Source organism: Drosophila nasuta, chromosome 3, assembly GCF_023558535.2.
Source record: "Drosophila nasuta strain 15112-1781.00 chromosome 3, ASM2355853v1, whole genome shotgun sequence".
Taxonomy (NCBI): domain Eukaryota; kingdom Metazoa; phylum Arthropoda; class Insecta; order Diptera; family Drosophilidae; genus Drosophila; species Drosophila nasuta.
In genome coordinates this window covers 29,300,161-29,317,095 of record NC_083457.1, presented here as the reverse complement: position 1 = coordinate 29,317,095, position 16,935 = coordinate 29,300,161, and the positions used below count along the sequence as shown (strand labels likewise).

At 38.7% G+C, this 16,935-nt stretch overlaps 1 protein-coding gene and 1 long non-coding RNA gene across 3 annotated transcripts; both read left to right on the top strand.

The window, feature by feature from the left end:
- Window positions 1–671: 671 nt before the first annotated feature.
- On the top strand, window positions 672–3,180 carry LOC132794024 (uncharacterized). 2 transcript variants are annotated; one of them, XR_009633180.1, is made up of 5 exons: window positions 672–839; window positions 893–1,792; window positions 1,857–1,914; window positions 1,980–2,043; window positions 2,087–3,180. It is a non-coding gene; the product is annotated as an uncharacterized LOC132794024 (long non-coding RNA). The 2 variants fall into 2 exon arrangements; XR_009633179.1 differs by having other exon boundaries at window positions 673–839; window positions 1,980–3,180.
- Window positions 3,181–3,591: 411 nt separating this feature from the next.
- Window positions 3,592–16,155, top strand: LOC132794022 (proton-coupled zinc antiporter SLC30A2). The gene is made up of 11 exons (XM_060804239.1): window positions 3,592–3,735; window positions 6,587–6,697; window positions 6,815–7,583; window positions 12,107–12,277; window positions 12,435–12,597; window positions 12,889–13,042; window positions 13,925–14,146; window positions 15,128–15,233; window positions 15,318–15,487; window positions 15,553–15,623; window positions 15,695–16,155. Exons 3-11 carry the CDS (start codon window positions 7,200–7,202, stop codon window positions 15,802–15,804), a joined length of 1,551 nt encoding a protein of 516 aa, XP_060660222.1. The 5' UTR covers window positions 3,592–3,735; window positions 6,587–6,697; window positions 6,815–7,199; the 3' UTR covers window positions 15,805–16,155.
- The last annotated feature ends 780 nt before the right edge of the window (window positions 16,156–16,935 follow it).

Below are 16,935 nucleotides of genomic sequence, written 5' to 3'. Positions count from 1 at the left end.
TAGTTGCTCCGCTGCCGCTCGTTGCAGCTTCATCAGCCTCATGAGCTTGCTCCTCATTTTCTCGTTAATGTGCCTCTGAGAGGCGAACTGCTCCGAGAGGCCGTCCAGTTCTGTGCCCATCCGCTCCAGAAGGTCTTTGACTGACCGCCGCTTCTCGTTGGCTGGGCCAGCAACAGGCACGATGATGCGTGTGACCGCCATGTCGGGATCAGACCCAGCGACCGCCGACGAGCTTGCTTGTTCCTCGATCCTGCTCCTGTTGTCGCCCGTTTGGTTATGGCATGCATTTTCTTCTATGCTGCTGCCACACGGGAACTTGGGCCTGTTAACTACTGCTGCTGGTGGTGGTGGTGGTGGTGTGCGCTGCATCCCGACCCACTCTTTTCGGCCAGACCACCTAATAAATTAAGTGTTGGACTTTTTCCGATCTTGGTGGATTCGAACCGTGGATCGCTGAATAGTCCGCGCCTCTATGCACTGCGCCACTGCAGCTGCACTCTTTAAGCGGAGCTTAATGCGTATACTAATTAGCTGCTCCTGAAAGTATGCAGATATTTTTTGCACTTTTTGAGCTTTGCGCTGTGCTTTTTAAAGCTTTGCGCTGAGCTTCTGATTGGCCGACTGGCAACGCCAGAGCGCCCAGTCTGGCTACGCAGCTGATGGTAGTGCAGCCCTCGTCGTCAGCTGATCGTGGGAGTGCAGTTGCGATTGTTTACAAGTAGTTGTGGCCAATTGTACTGGAACCAACAACAATTTCCCTCGCAGCCGTCAACTCCGCCAATGCGTCTCCTGGCAACGCGGCTGTCTACGACGTCCAGCAGCAGGTGCCCCGACCGACCGTGAGTACACAAGTGTTGAACACTGCTCGAGCTAACTCGCAGTCACTTTTTAGGTTTTTACGACTTATTTTGGTGATTTCCCGAGCGATCGAAAGGAGCGTCTCCAAAACGCGACCGGCTTGCGGAAAATTCAACTCAACTTGTCAAGTGTGTGTGTGTGTGTGTGTGTGTGTGTGTGTGTGTGTGTGTGTGTGTTGGTGTGTGTGGAGGTGTGCCACTGCGTTTGATAGCAGCTGCCATTTACCCATGCGATTAGGTTCAGAAGTAAAATGTTAAATATTTAATCTGTGCTTCATGTTTGTCAGTTATCGTTAACCTGCTCAAAAAAAAAAACACAAATTGTTGCTTAGCAATCAGTGAAGACGCCCCCCAACACACACACGCGGGCAACAAAAAGTCAAGCCAGCCCCCAAACAAACGCAATCAACAACATCATCAATGGTAACTGCGGCGTCAATAGTTCAAGGAAAGATAAACCAAGACAGGCGGACAGACAGTCTTGTCAGACGGATGGATGGATGAATGGATGGATGGATAGACGGTTGGATGGATGGACCAAGAAGTAGTCAAGCTGCTAACGATTATTTAAAATGGGTGGCAACGCCAACGAGCATACAAACAAGACCGTGAGGAGTTTGTCTAGCATCAGGTTGCGGCTCACGGGGCGTATGCGCAACGCTGGTTTAGCATCGTTGGGCGGTCTCAAAAGTTGCAGAAGAAAAGTTCCAAGAAATTTAATTTATATTTTCTGCTTTTTTCGGATTTAATTTTCTTAAATATTTCACCTGTGGTTTACGTTTCATCAAGGTGTAACTAAGACCCACACACACGCATACGCGACGTATACGTAATCTGCGGCATGCCGTAGCCGCAACGTTAACAGAGGGGCTCCACTTGAGATGTACTTTTCAAGCTTGCAACAATTTCCGAAGATTCCAACCTTGGCAATACTCGTAAGTAGCCAGTTTCAAGTATTTGTGATTGGCTGCCTGTAACTTAAAACCATTTTCTCTTCAGCTTTTTTTTCCATCTTTGTTGTTCTTGATGTTCAACCTCGTATCTATGTCTGGCATCTGTGTGTGTTTAAGCTGCTCTCTAATATTAATTGAAATCTTATCGTTTTTTTTCGGGCCATTTCAGAGTAAACGCTTACCGTAAATATAGCCATTTATGGTTTACTTAAACAACCAACAGCAGAAAACACGTAAGAAATTGCCAATACAAAAATATCAGTTTCAACGTGTAAGGTTGGAGGATTATCCTTGGGCGAATGCAGAAATCTAATTGAAAAGAATTCATCTCGAATGCAAATTTTTAAAATGTATTTGCAATTTAAAAGGATTTTATTGCTATGATTGGATTTTCATCTTGTTATTTTTGCCATTTGTAAGCCGCTTTTCATTTGTTGTTGCACTTGCACTTATGTAAGTTATTTTTAGATTATTAAATTTATAATATTGAATTGAACAGCAAAATGATATCATGCTTTGAATTGAATCGCTTATTGGCCTCTATTGCCCCCCTATTAAACACAATTGTGCTCTGATGCACGTTGAACTAAAGTACAGACAAGCATATATATGTACGTTGTATACCCTATAAATTGGTGTAAATTTTAAAAAAATTCCCAATAATTTACATCATTAGTTGAGTTTATTTATTCTTATCACATCTTTCATTCGTTTCATTTCATTCAATTTCCTATGAAAATAATATGAAATTAAAGCTTAATCGAATATGAAATTTTAAGAAATATTTTCTTATCGATTATTATTCTCAGAAAAAAAAAAAAACAATAGTGCTGCAATACAGAACTTGTGAAAATTGCGCATGGCAGAAATTGTGAAGACTTGTAAATTGACTGTTGTTTAAGTGCTTATTGTAGAAATAAGTCTTTATATTATATTTTACATATTTACTAACTTATTGAGTTTCTATATTTACTTGTAAATACTTCTTGTTATCTAAAAAGGTGCTGTAATTAGTTAAGTATTTTGTAACTAAAATGGTGCCGTAATTAGTAAAGTATTTTGTATAGAACCTTGTAAGAAATATTTTTACAAATTTAAAATTCTATAGGTAAACAGTTACAATATTTAAGATAAGAAAATCTATCAATTATAATAATGTAAAATGTTTTGTAACTAAAATGGTGCTGTAATTAGTAAAGTATTTTGTATAGCACAGTGTAAGAAATATTTTTACAAATTTCAAATTATGTAAGTAAAAAGTTACAATATGTAAGATAAGAAAATGTATCAACTATAATTAGCATTAAGAGACAAGGTGTTTAAAACATTTGTCAATTTCAATGAGATAACATTAAAAGTAATTACCAATATTTACTTACACTTTAAGAATATTAATAAATGTTAATTATTATTAATAATTATTGTAAAACAAAATGACACTAGACACTTTTGTTTACAGAAGTTGAAGGCAGACTAACAGACTGTCACTCCAACGGATCTTGAGCAACACATGCGATCGCAAGTTGAGTGTAAACGATAAAAACACTCAAAATGGCAAAAAGCACTCAAAGAGCTGCTGAGCTTTGGGCGCTTTGCTGATTAAGGCGCAACAACAAGTGTAAAATATGACGTAGATCTCTCACACTCACACTCACACACCAATACTAATTGAAGTACTAACGAATTTCTACAGCACCCGGCGCTCGCTCAGCGCTCTCCCTTTCTCTAATGCTCACACAGCTCAGCTGGCTGTTGTTCTGTTCTGCTCTGCTGCTGCTGCCGTCAGTTGAACTTGAAGCGTCGCTAGCGACGAGCGCGTTTGCAACGGTAACAAAAAACAACAGAAAAAAGAAGAACCGCACACATAACATACGTTCATATAATAAAAAGTCGGCGTGCTAATGATCGCAACAATACACAAATATGTACGTAATGTATGAAAGATAATCAAAAAAAAAGAATATCGAGTGCGATTGCTGTGCAATGTTTGACAAATAAAACAATGGGGAAATCCAATTGAGTATAAACGATTGCGAGGTGTTAAAACAATACAAATACGTATATTTTTTACGTAATAAAATATTTAATATTTATAAACATGCAAAGAAATGTGCCTATGTACCGTGACAAATTAAATGCATGGAAAATTGTAATTTCAACAAAGAATAAAGTTAATAAAAACCAAATGGTAAAACTGTGAGAGCAACTCATACACAAAAGTGCTAAGTAAACAATATAAACAGTCTAGTGAATTGTGTGAAACATAAACAGAAATCACGTGAAAGAGACGGCGATCCCATAGAATTAAACAACTTCATTTACAATTTCATTATCGCTGATAACGTCTATATTTTCGTGTACTTGCTCTCTCGCTCGCTCTCTTTCTTCCGTTCGCCTGCATTGAGATGAGTCAAAAGCTCTCATACTAAACATGCTCCATTCGCTCTCGCAATGATGCTCTCGCTCTCCCTCTCTCTCTCACCGTTTCTCTTGTCTGACCGGCTTCACGTGCTGTGCAACAACCGTTTAAAACGCAGCTTCTGCGGCGAGCAAAAACAACAACAAACTAGTTCGATTGTATATTACAGAGCAAAAACAAAAACCTGTTGATAAGGTCAATGGACAGGCATAATATGCTAACTACGATGCGACACAACAACGCAACAACGCATTGCGACTGCGACTGCGACTGCGACGTCAATGTTTGTCTGTCGATGGATGCTTTATTAATTCACATTCAATAAATGATATCAATAAATTCAAAGGCAAACAAATAAATTAAGCAAAAATTATTAAAAGCGAATTCATATGTTTGTTGTTGTGTGCATATTCTTGAACTTAAAGTGAGTAAATGTGGCATTGGGAATTGCCACAAAAATATTGCTGAGATTCAGAGAAACAAAAGACGTCAAAAGAAGCCCCTATACGCAGTGCTGGCAACCATAAATAAACTGATATAAATGGAAATCATTGGGAAAAAAAGAACAAAATCAACTGAAACAACAAGAACAACTAAGTGAAGCACACAAAGAAACATATATAGATATTTATATATATAGAGAGCACAAATCGAACGCTAAATTTGCGCCGCGCTGTCAACAATAAATTCATTTCAAATCAAATTCCGAGACCTTTTCCACAGTCACAGTCACAGTCCGAGTGTGCTCTTTGGGGACTCTGCGGCCCCGTGTTAAATGAAAAGTGCGCCAGGCGCACGTACATTTTTATCAATACTCAGCGGGTCTTAGCTACCCATCTATATTTATAATACATGTGCATGTATGTATATGTTTTCATAAATATTTCATACTGACAGCTTATTAAAGACGCAGACGACGGCAAATTTTAAAGTGTAGATTGTATTTCCCCAAACAGCAAACAATGAACATTTACTATACCTTCGGTTCCAGATAAGATATAGTAGTGTATTAGGGAACAGCTATGATATAGATATGTTTACCAATGTTTGTTAGTTGATTCAAGAGTCGCTTTAAAATAAACCCAATTGTCAATTGTCATCAGACTTGATATTTAATATATTTGCAATCAATTTGTTGACAAAATGTGTTACGAATATTGATATTGGTCTGTTCAATATTCGATATAAATCGCTTCAAATTCTATGCTGATAAAGTTGAACAATTGTAAATTAATATGTATGATATGTCGCATGTTTTTAGCTCAGTCAGTTTATGCGATGCAATCAATGTTTTATCTAATCTAAACACAATTTGAGTTTATCACTTCAGTTTATACAATTTTGCCACAAAGTCCCTCAAAAGAACCAAAGTGGAATAGAAGTAAAGTGGTCAAAAAAAGAGAGATGTCAAAAACGTTTATGAATCAAGTGCTAATTGTTGTTCAGTCGTTGCCAAACTGCGAATTGAATCAGTTGTGGCATTTCAAGTGTCTACAAAGTCTGCTTCTGTCAAGTGTGTGAGCGTGTGTGCGTATGTTAAGCAGCTTGGATAAGTTAATCATAGCCGGCAACAACTGAGGCAGAGTTTCATGGGAATGATTTCGACGGCGACGCTTATCGCAAGTTGAGGTCCCCAAGGCAACGACACAATAAATGCGTACAACAAGGCAAAGCGAATGAGAGGATAAAAAAAATAAACAGAATAAAGAAAAACTAAATACTTACATGCAAACGACATAACTATTATGTTCTTCTTTCTCCCCATTCGTGTTGTTGTTGTTGTTGTTGTTGTTGCTGCTGCTGATAAGAAAGCCCAAAGAAATAAATGTTGGCCAAGAGACTGTGACACATCGTATGCGTAAATAAAACTGATAGTTTCGAGCAGGGAGAAAAAAAAACGTACTTAAGGGTGCCGAAGATTAAATACCCTCTTCATTTAAAATTCATAAATACAGCACAGTTAATTGAACAATCGTGTTTTCTGAAAAATGTTCCAATCAATTTAATTTCACTTTCTCAATTCGCAAGCATAAAATTCTACGAAAAACATTGCTGTGTGCAACATGCTTAATTGCTGAATGTTTATTAATTGAAAATGAAAATCATTCGATTGCTTGCTGCAGCAACATGCAAAATGAAAGCAATGCCAACATGTGTTTAGAAAAACAAAATCAATAAACTAGTTTATTTTTAAATACAAAAATCAAATAGCAACATGATTTTATGTAGCACTTTAAATTGATTTAATCCGAAAATCGTTTGTAGTTTAAACCAGAAAACATTTACATAGGCAAATGGAAAGATTTACATTTGATATTAATTTCTATATTTAATTTGTGTTTCTTTTGTCCATCAAGATATTAAGATAAGCCCTAAGCATATATACCCTGTGAATTCGAGCAACTGGATTGTAGCTCACAAAAACTAAGTAAACACACAACTGTGTGCAAATACTACTTAAAAACAAAGTAAGTCAACAACCCAGAACACATTTTGATAACAAAACACACTCTCCCACACACTCTTAGTCGCTCACACACTAACGCAAACACACTAATTTGAAACAATTTTGGAATATCACGCAGAGAGAGACGAGAGAGAGAGAGAGACTTGAGACTGGATTCGATTAAGCAAGCATTTCTAATTCGTAACCCGTAATGCTCCAGGCCAAGAAGCAACCATTTTTATGATGATGATGACGTCGACGATTAGAATGAAAATAACAATAATGACAATAACGATAATGATAATGATGGTGAACATGACACATGCCAGTGCAAGCGCACACTAATTATGATAAATGCAATGTAGATGAGCATCGAGAAGAAGGGGCAACAAGCTAAGCTCAAATCTAACAGACACACAAACAAGCAAACATACACACACACACAACACATAAAAAGACAAAGGCACTAAGGACCCTCGAAGGACGAAGGGCATCGAAACAAAAGCGCAAAAATAGCGAAAACAATGTCAAAATATCAAAAACTTGACAGCGCTCTGGTAGCCACAATGCATGATGATGATTATGACGAAAGTTTTTCACTTTACTTGGATGATAATCGACAACAACATAAACAACAACAACATGAAGAACAGCAGCAACAACTAGATGAGACAAGACTGAATGTTGTGGGTTCAAATCGCAGCACAAACCACATGCCAAATGGTCATCATAAATACAACAACTACACCACCAAAAGCAACAATAATGCCAACAATATTGGCAACAACAACATCATTGACATTAATACGACAACAACAAGAGTAACCGATGCCATGGAACTCGACGAACAGACGTGGGAAGTGCCCCTCTTACGGAACAGCAGCAGCAACAATAGTTGCAACAATTTGGTAAGTTTCTGATAGATATCCATAAACATATAAATATATGTGGTTTGACCGGTTAATATGTGAATATTTAAAATATATTTACAAAATCGCGTCGTTAGCACGCTTTGCTTTTTCTCGTGTCTCTCCTTGCGATTAATACTCGTGCCTCCACTTATCGATAGCACCCTCGCCGTTGTAATCGATACGACACTCATTCGGCGTTGCCAGACCCGTTGTCACATATAAAAATATATATATATGTACACATACTATATAACTGTAATTGTTCAATTAAAGGAGCGAGCTGCAATTGGCTCCTCGTTGTATGCTATGAAAATTGCACTACACACAGTCCCAACAGTCATTTATATGCACACACAAACACACACTCACACAGTCGAACACACACATAGTGTAAAGGGATGGTTTTTGTGTAGGCTTGTATTTTGTATGGATATTTATTAGAATAAAGAGATATGATGAAATTATAATTAATGTACACTTTTTAATATAGATCTTGCTTTTTCGCGTGCTTTCCCTTCTTCGCTTCTTGTTAGAGTGTGGCCACATAGCGTTTTATATCGATAAAACGATAAATGATACCGTAGCACTCACTGCAGGGCTCATGTGGCACTGTAACAGTTATGTTGGTAACAGCTTCTGTTACCCGAGCTTTACATTCGGCCTCTCCTGACAAATCGCAGCGTCCTCGCAAGAGTCGTTTGCTGTGATCTCGCCATTGTCTTCTTCGTCTGATTCATCCGGCGGCAGCTGACACCAATGCTTCATTTTGTCGGAAGAGTAGACCGATTTGTAGTGTCTCTGCTTTCGCTGTGCATGGGAAATATCTTCCACTAGATATCTATCCTTGGGCAGCACTTTGGTGACTATGAACGGTCCTTTATAACGTGGCTCCAATTTACGTGAGGTACCAGTACTGGAAGGCTCATTCTCGACCAAAACAATATCTCCGCTATTGTATGTAGTTGGCTTGGAATGCTTGGCGTCATAGCGTTTCTTAGCTGCGGCTCTATGGTCGTTGATACGCGTTGCAGCGTCTGCTCGAAGGTTTTCCAGCTCAGCATCCGTAAGCATCTGTCGATCTTCTCCTTGGATCACACTCGTCAGAGTGTTTTTAAGTACATCTCTGGGTTCATAACCATACAGCAGCTGGAAAGGAGAACATTTAGTAGTGGTGTTTGCCATGGTATTAACACTCCATTGGATGGTGTTCATCTTCTCGTCCCAACGCTTGTCAGTTTCATTCGACGGGAGCAGCATTGACAGTATAGTCCTATTTGTTCGCTCTGCATGACCATTTGCTCTCGGAGTCCGTACGGCATTTAAAATATGCTTTACATGATTTGCTTTGCAAAACTTCTCAAAGTCTTTGGAAGTGAAAGCTGTTCCTCTGTCAGTAACAATTTGATGCGGCATTCCAACGTAACCTGTTATTTCCTGAAGAACATCTATGACATGTTTCGTTGCAGTACTTTTAACAGCTCTCAGTACAGTAAATTTCGTGAATGCATCGACTATCACGAGAATATGCTCATTCCGCTTCGAGCTCTTTGGAAATGGTCCCAGGTGGTCCATGTGAACTGTGAAGAACGGTATTGGTCTGATGTCATCGAAGTGATATTGGCCCTCCTGGCGGCCTCCTGGTATCTTATAAAAGGCGCAGCCCACACAGGACTGGACATACGTTTTCACAAATTTACGCATGCGAGGAAACCAAAATAAGTTCAGAATCCGTGACAAAGTTTTATCAGTGCTCATGTGTCCAGCCTTGTCATGACATTCATGAAGGACATGGAACCTCAACTGTTTTGGGACTACCCACAGGAGCTTGTTATCGTGCTTGCGAAACAGTCTGTCTTGTTCGATCACATAGTCGTCGTTCTCAGATTTCTTGTCGTTTTTCATCTCGGTGACAATGCTTTTTATTTTATCATCTTGTAGTTGTATGGCAAACAGCCAATCGGTCTCGTCCAAAAGAGTCTTTGCTATCTTTAGGCTGGCTGTATCCATATCATGCGCCAATTGCAGCTGTTCAATCTGCTGTGTCCTCTGTTCAATTAATTGCTGCAGCTCAACTATTTCTTTATCATCATGACTGCCAATTGCCTGCAGATCAGCAATCAAAGTTTCGTTTTGTGCGCGAAGCTTTTCCAACAACGCACGCATTTTGTCCTTCACTTCTTGTTTCTCGAAATTACCAAGAAGTAAGTCTGGAAAATTATCGCATGGACGCTCTGCTGACATCGGTACTGCTCGGTTGACTCTAGACTGGATCTTCTCAAAATCGAATGACAGTTTAGCGCTTACGATGACGTCTTGGCCCAACAGAAAATCTTCTGGGAGTATCTCATCTTCGACAATGTAAACTTTGGCGGAAACACTTTTTCCATCGATGACTATTTCCAGCTGTATAGCTTCGGTTAACATACATGTACCTCCACAAATGCCTCTGATTTGCATAGCACACTTGCTGTGAACGGCTTTAATTTCTTTGGCTACTGACCTGCGCACAATACTAGCCTCACTTCCGGAATCAATGAACGCGACGTAACAGTGCGAGCTGACAACAATATTCTTTAGGAAGGGCATGTTTGGTTGCAAGGTGCCCACGCGCATTACAGTTGCAGACTGACAATTCTCATTCCGTGCATGAAACTTATTGCACTTGGAGCATCTTGTTTTTGTTGGTGGCTTTGGACAAGAATTGGCAAAGTGTCCTGACTCTCCGCAATTATAGCATTTCAAAGCTTCCTTCTGCTTTGCTGACTTAGCATTGACCTCGCCTTTTGATTGTCGCTGTAATCTTTTGGTGGCATACTCCTCTTATTCTCGCTTAAACGGCTTCGGTTCATGAAGAAGTTTTCAGTTGCATCCCGTAGCTGCTTCATACTATAAAACTGAATCGCTGCAATGCTATTTTGCAACTCTCGATGCTGTAGACCGGCTCTGACGTACCTGATGACCGCTGCTTCACTAAGCTTATACCGAACACCAAGGGCTGACATACGAAAACAATATTCTTTAACAGTTTCGTTCGACTTTCTCGTTGCATTGGCCATAGTGAAGTGGATCTCTGCTTCGTCTGGTTCGATACCAAACTCGTCGTTTAAAGCTTCGGCAAAGTTACTCCATCGGGTATGCACCACTGGTGATGAGTCGAGCCACATCTTGGCAGGACCCTTGAGGCGAGTGTAGATGGCGAGCAGCAAAAATTTCTGATCCCAATTGTAGGCATCAACTACTTTGTTTACCCGATCAATGAATTGTTTGGCAGTGATGGCGTTTTTGTCACTGGGGTCGAACTCTGGCAAGGTATTCGCTATTTCTTTCACTGACGCTTGCCTCGCTGTGTTAATTACTTGCTGACCTTGACTGCATACATTGTTTGAATCTGGTGATTGAATTTCACTATTCATTGCTAGCGGTTGCTGGCTAGGAACTGTCGATGTATTCTGTCTTTGAACGCTCATAAACTGGGACATCATCTCCATTAGCTGTCTCATTTCGCCTTCTAGTTTCGAAATAGCCGTTGCCTGTGACGCAATTGCATCTTCTTGTTGACTGGCAAGACTAGCTGCTTGCGGCATCTCAATCTCTGTCGAACCCTCATGCTCGATCAGTCTCTGGATTAATTCAGCACGCGTTCCTGATGTTGGCAAATCCACACCGCGAAGAAGGAATTTCAACTGATCCACCTTAAGATCAGTTATTTTGTGCATATTTTGTCTTTTCTGTTTAGTTCTCTTATTGTTTTTAATAATTCTGCACACACTCACACACGTACACTGCTGCTACGTATTTCACAACGTCTTGTATTTCGCAAATACACACACGCACACTGCTGCTATGTATTTCACAATGTCTTGTATTTCGCAAATACACACACGCACACTGCTGCTATGTATTTCACAATGTCTTGTATTTCGCAAATACACACACGCACACTTCTAGTATGTTCTCTAAGACTCCACCGTCTCTTGGTGTAACCACGACTTTGAATCCGTCTGCCACGAAGAAAAAGGAACTAATCCGTTATTTGCAGTTTTCTTTGTCACACAGACCTTGAGAACACATCTCACTGCAAACTTTCAACGCCGACTATTCTTGCTGGTTTTCTCTGTCTCAGTTTGTTTCTGCACAATGTCTTTTCCTATTTCATCATCCTCAATTTCACGCTTTCACATCCATACAACTTATCAGATCCCACTTCTGAACTGTAAAGGGATGGTTTTGTGTAGGCTTGTATTTTGTATGGATATTTATTAGAATAAAGAGATATGATGAAATTATAATTAAGGTACACTTTTCAATATCGATCTTGCTTTTCCGCGTGCTTTCCCTTCTTCGCTTCTTGTAAGAGTGTGGCCACATAGCGTTTTATATCGATAAAACGATAAATGATACCGTAGCACTCACTGCAGGGCTCATGTGGCACTGTAACAGTTATGTTGGTAACAGCTTCTGTTACCCGAGCTTTACAATAGACAGTCATATTTATAAGGCAATTATTACGTTACTTGCAGCACTTGGAGCATGGACCAGCTGCCGTTGGTTACGTGCAGGGGGGCGAGGGGCAAAGTTCATCGGGCTGTCGCAGTTTGCAACCGGGCTTTGGAACGAACCTTAAAAGCAAATCGGCGCAAGAGGCGAAATTTAAAATTCTGCTCGCAATTTCGCTGTGTTGCATATTCATGGTAAGTACAGTGAACACTCTAACACACACACACCCACACACTCACATGCAGATGTGCATACTTCATTTAATTATGATAAATTTGAGCAACAATAACAGCAGAAAATGCACAAACACACCCACACACATACACACTGACACTTTTGCTGCATCCGCAGATCATTGAATTCCTTGGCGGTTATATGGCCGGAAGCCTCGCCATTATGGCAGATGCCGCACATTTAGCATCTGATTGCATTAGCTTCGTCATCGGTCTGGTTGCAATATGGCTGGGCTCTCGACCGCCGGACTCACGCATGTCCTTTGGTTACAAACGCTTCGGTAAGTACCCAATTATGATGGCCAACACTATGCTAATGAGTGCACGACCAGTTGACAGTCCAACCACTCACTCATACACACACACACACACATACTTGCACGGTAATTGCATTTATACCAAGACTGAGAGAGGACATGTTAGTTATCAACCAGTCTATTATTAGGCCACGTCCTGCACTTGCTTCAGCTGCTGCTGCTGCTTTTGGCGTGCGTTTAACTTGCCATTTCACTCGGAAACTCTCATCTATTGTCTTTACTTTCTTTTTTTGTTGTTACTTGCTCCTTTGACAGAGGTTATGGGTGCTTTGGCCTCCATTCTGGGCATTTGGCTGCTTACCGCAATGCTGGTCGTTGTGGCCATCGAACGAATCTACTCACAGGACTTTGTGCTGGATGTTAATGTTATGATGAGCATTTCAGCCATTGGCATTGGTATTAATATTATGTAAGTACACGAATTAGATACGAATCGCATAGCAGCAACTTGCAACTTGCAAATTACCTCATACAATGGGACCCTCAAAGTAATTTAACATGTCAGTGATGTATCATGCAATCGATAGTCTTGTCATGATATCAACAGTCTCTTTATTTTCCCTAGTGTGCTCTAATTTTCAGTATAGCTAATATTTATTCTTGCCACCAATTGTGTTTTGAAGCACACAAGCGATAGAATTTATTAGATTTTCTAATATTTATACAGTATAATGCCGATCATAATTGCATCCATCTTTAATTGTGCATTCAAAATAATTGCATAAAATTGTCTACGTTAAGAGCAAAAACAAATTTATTATTATTTTCAGCGAAGTATTTAAAAATATATTATTGTTGTATAAAATTGAATTCTACACTACAATTCTAATAAATAAATAAATAAATTTCGTATTTTCATGGCACAATAATTGATGAATATCCAGTTATAGACTTTATACTGCATTATTATTGAAAATTTTATAAAATCAAATCAATTCAAGTTGGGATAATCTCAATAAATGTTCATTTAAAAATAACGCCACAAATATAAAGTATATCTAAAAATAACCAATTAGCTTTCATTCATCAATTGCCAAACAATTTCTTGTACAAGATTTGCTTAAATCAATAATTGGTAAGACGATAATAAAGCACTCGATGTGGAACACATCAACTAAGCTGGTTCACTTGCCAAAATGTTTGTTCGTTTGGCAGCATTCTAATTGGAGTATTTGGCAATTTGCAGCTGAATAAATCTCCAAAAATAATTCGAGCACTTGCACTGAGCAAACTCTTTTGACCCACTTGTAATTGCGCATATTTATGATATATTAATTTATTTGGCCCGCAGCATGATGTTCGTATTGCATGGATCCTGGTTTATGGGAAACAATGGCCATGGCCACAGTCACAGTCACAGCCATGGTCACAGTCACAATCACATTCACAGCCATAGTCACAGTCACAATCACAGTCATGGATATGGATATCGAGAGGCAAATGCAGGCAGTGGCAGCGAGGAAGGCCATAATGTTGTTATACCAAATGGCTTAAAGGCAGCCCAGCACGACGGGTAGGTACAATTGTTGGTTGCGAGGGGAGTTCTACGAGTTCAAATGGCATGTTGTAATTTTATGACCTGCGGTAAAACGGGTGATGAAATTGATGAATTAAAAACGAAAACAAGTAAAACTGCAGTTGAGTGGAATTGATTGTAAAATACCCGCCACATATTATACATAAAAGAAAAACAGTGTCATGGGGGTGATATTGTTGAAATATAGCAAATTAATATTCCGAAATATACCGATTTTAAAGTACTGCAATCAAACTATACCATTGACCACAAAATATTACAGAATACCGTATAGAATATAACTTTTCAATTTTTTAAATGAGGTGACGAACGTTTCATATCGTCAATAAATTTATTAAAACTAGTAAGCTAAGGTGCCCTATTAAGGATATTAACTCTTCTACTCTTAGTCAGAATCAAAATTCTATATAATATAATTATAAATTTATAACAACAAATACCCCATACATATTATCCATAAAAGCAAAACAGTGCCAAGACGGTATTATTGTTGAGATATAACAAATTAATATACTAAAATATACCAATATCATGTGACACCATTGAGAGCACAATATACCAGATTTCTATATAAACCTATTTTTTGAATAACTTTTCAATTTTTTAAATGAGATGACGAATATTTTCTATCGGTACAAAATTATAATACCCTTCTACTCTATGGGTCGCCCGTATCAAAATGCAATACAATATTGTAATAAATATATAACAACAGCATCAAACATACGAGTGGCATAAACAACCATAATTAGCAGGAAAAACAAAACAATCAGCTAGCTGACTGCTGACTGCAGGCGATTGTTTGTTTGATTACATGTTATGGGAGTTTAATTTAGTTGCATTTTGTGCAGCTTGATTTGCAGTTATTAATTTGTAGCCCAAAGTTAATATTTGTTTGTTTTTCTCTCCCTTTCCTTTTTAATACTCCCCTTTCTCTCCTCTTTTGAATTTTGATAGTGCAACGGAACGCAATTTAAATCTGCGAGCGGCCATGATTCATGTCATTGGCGATCTGGTGCAGAGTATTGGCGTCTTTCTGGCGGCTGTCTTAATCAAATTCTATGTGAGTCTAGACACACAGTCAGCTTCATAATTCAATTAACTAACTGACCTCTACTCTGCTCCCTATTGCCATTATTATTCCCAGCCAAGTGCAAAATATGCGGATCCACTTTGTACGCTGCTCTTCTCAGTTATTGTCATTATGACCACGGTGCAACTGTTCCGAGAGTCCATTTCAATACTGCTGGACGCGGTGCCGCGGCACATTTGTCTGAAGACATTGCACCATGACTTGGCCAGCATAACGGGTGTCAAGTGAGTGGAATGAACTCTGCTATTAATTTCAATTAAACAATTACATTTTATATACTTCCTTATAGATCGGTGCATCATCTGAATGTCTGGCAGCATACGAGTGACCACAGCGTACTGATGGCGCATCTGGTTGTGGGTAAGCATTAAAAGTGTACTTTACTCCCTTTACACTCAGCTACACTCACTCACTATATATCTACTGTACAGATCTGGCGAGTGATTCAGATGCGGTGTTGGAACTGGCAACGAAATTGGCCTGCGGCAGCAAGTACAACATCAAACATGCGACGATACAAATCGAACGTTTGACTGAGTAACTCAATTATGAAATTAGCAAATAGCTTAATTAAGTTTTATTCAACTATAAAAAAAACAACAACAACAAGATTATATTCTGAGCGACCAAAGTCTGTGTGCTACGATTATCAAGAGTACCGTGATGTGATTATAAATACTTTATGTATATTTTTTTGATTATTGTACTATTCGTAAATTTGTAAATTTATTTTATGACATTTAAGATAAACAAAACGTAATTTTTATGATATTTCCCCACCCAAATTTCGGCTCTCTCTCGCAATTACCTCAGCAATTAAGCTCGGAGTGTGAGCGAAAACAAAATGTGAAAATAAAAAAAGGAACTATAAATTGTTAAGTCTAATGAAAATGCATATCTTTTATTATAAAGTGTACTATGTACTATGTATATTATGATAAATTGCCGCTATCTTAATTACTTATCGGTTGCGCCTCAAACTCGGGCTATGAATTCATGAAAATAATTAGAATTTCAATTAGCTGAAGACAATGTAAACATTTTAGTTGTAAAAATTGTGCAGAAAATTGAAACGAAAGCCAAATGTGTGTTGTTCTGTGTGTGTTTAAGAGCTGTAGTCTGTGTGAATGTTCGCGAGTCATATGACTGTGTAATTAATTAGAATCTGCAGCATCAGCGATAGAGTCAGAGAAACAGAAAGAGAGAGAAAAAGAGAACCAAAGACCGAGAGGAATCAGCGAGTGCCGAATAAGCTGACAGCTGGAAACAAAAACTGTTAGCAGAGTGTAATTGATGTCTTTATCTTTTGCTTCTCATTTTAATTAGAAAGCATCTCGAAAGTGTAACTTCTGCACATTCATTAACAGGTGCAGCAGCAGCAGAGGTAAAACCATTAACAGAATGAAATGAATTTCCATTTAAATTTGATTGCGACTGGTGACGTTGCGTATGCGTAATATTTAAGCAGCCGCAGCTAACTAATTTGTGTTGTTTTTGTTGTTGTTGTCGCTGTAAGCGAATTATTAATAACATTATTTGCAATTGTTTAGTCACAAATCGCGCAGCTAGCTGTATTTATTTATGCATTTCGATCGAACAAATATTTTCAATTTAGTTGCATTTATGCACAGTCGAGTATATTTTGATTGTACATAATTATTTTTTGGACCAG

Coding starts and splice junctions, on each gene's coding strand:
- LOC132794022 (XM_060804239.1), top strand. CDS start 7,200: ATGTCAAAATATCAAAAACTTGACAGCGCTCTGGTAGCCACAATGCAT. Junction 14,147..15,127: donor AAGGCAGCCCAGCACGACGG/GTAGGTACAATT, acceptor GAATTTTGATAG/TGCAACGGAACGCAATTTAA. Junction 15,624..15,694: donor GATGGCGCATCTGGTTGTGG/GTAAGCATTAAA, acceptor TCTACTGTACAG/ATCTGGCGAGTGATTCAGAT.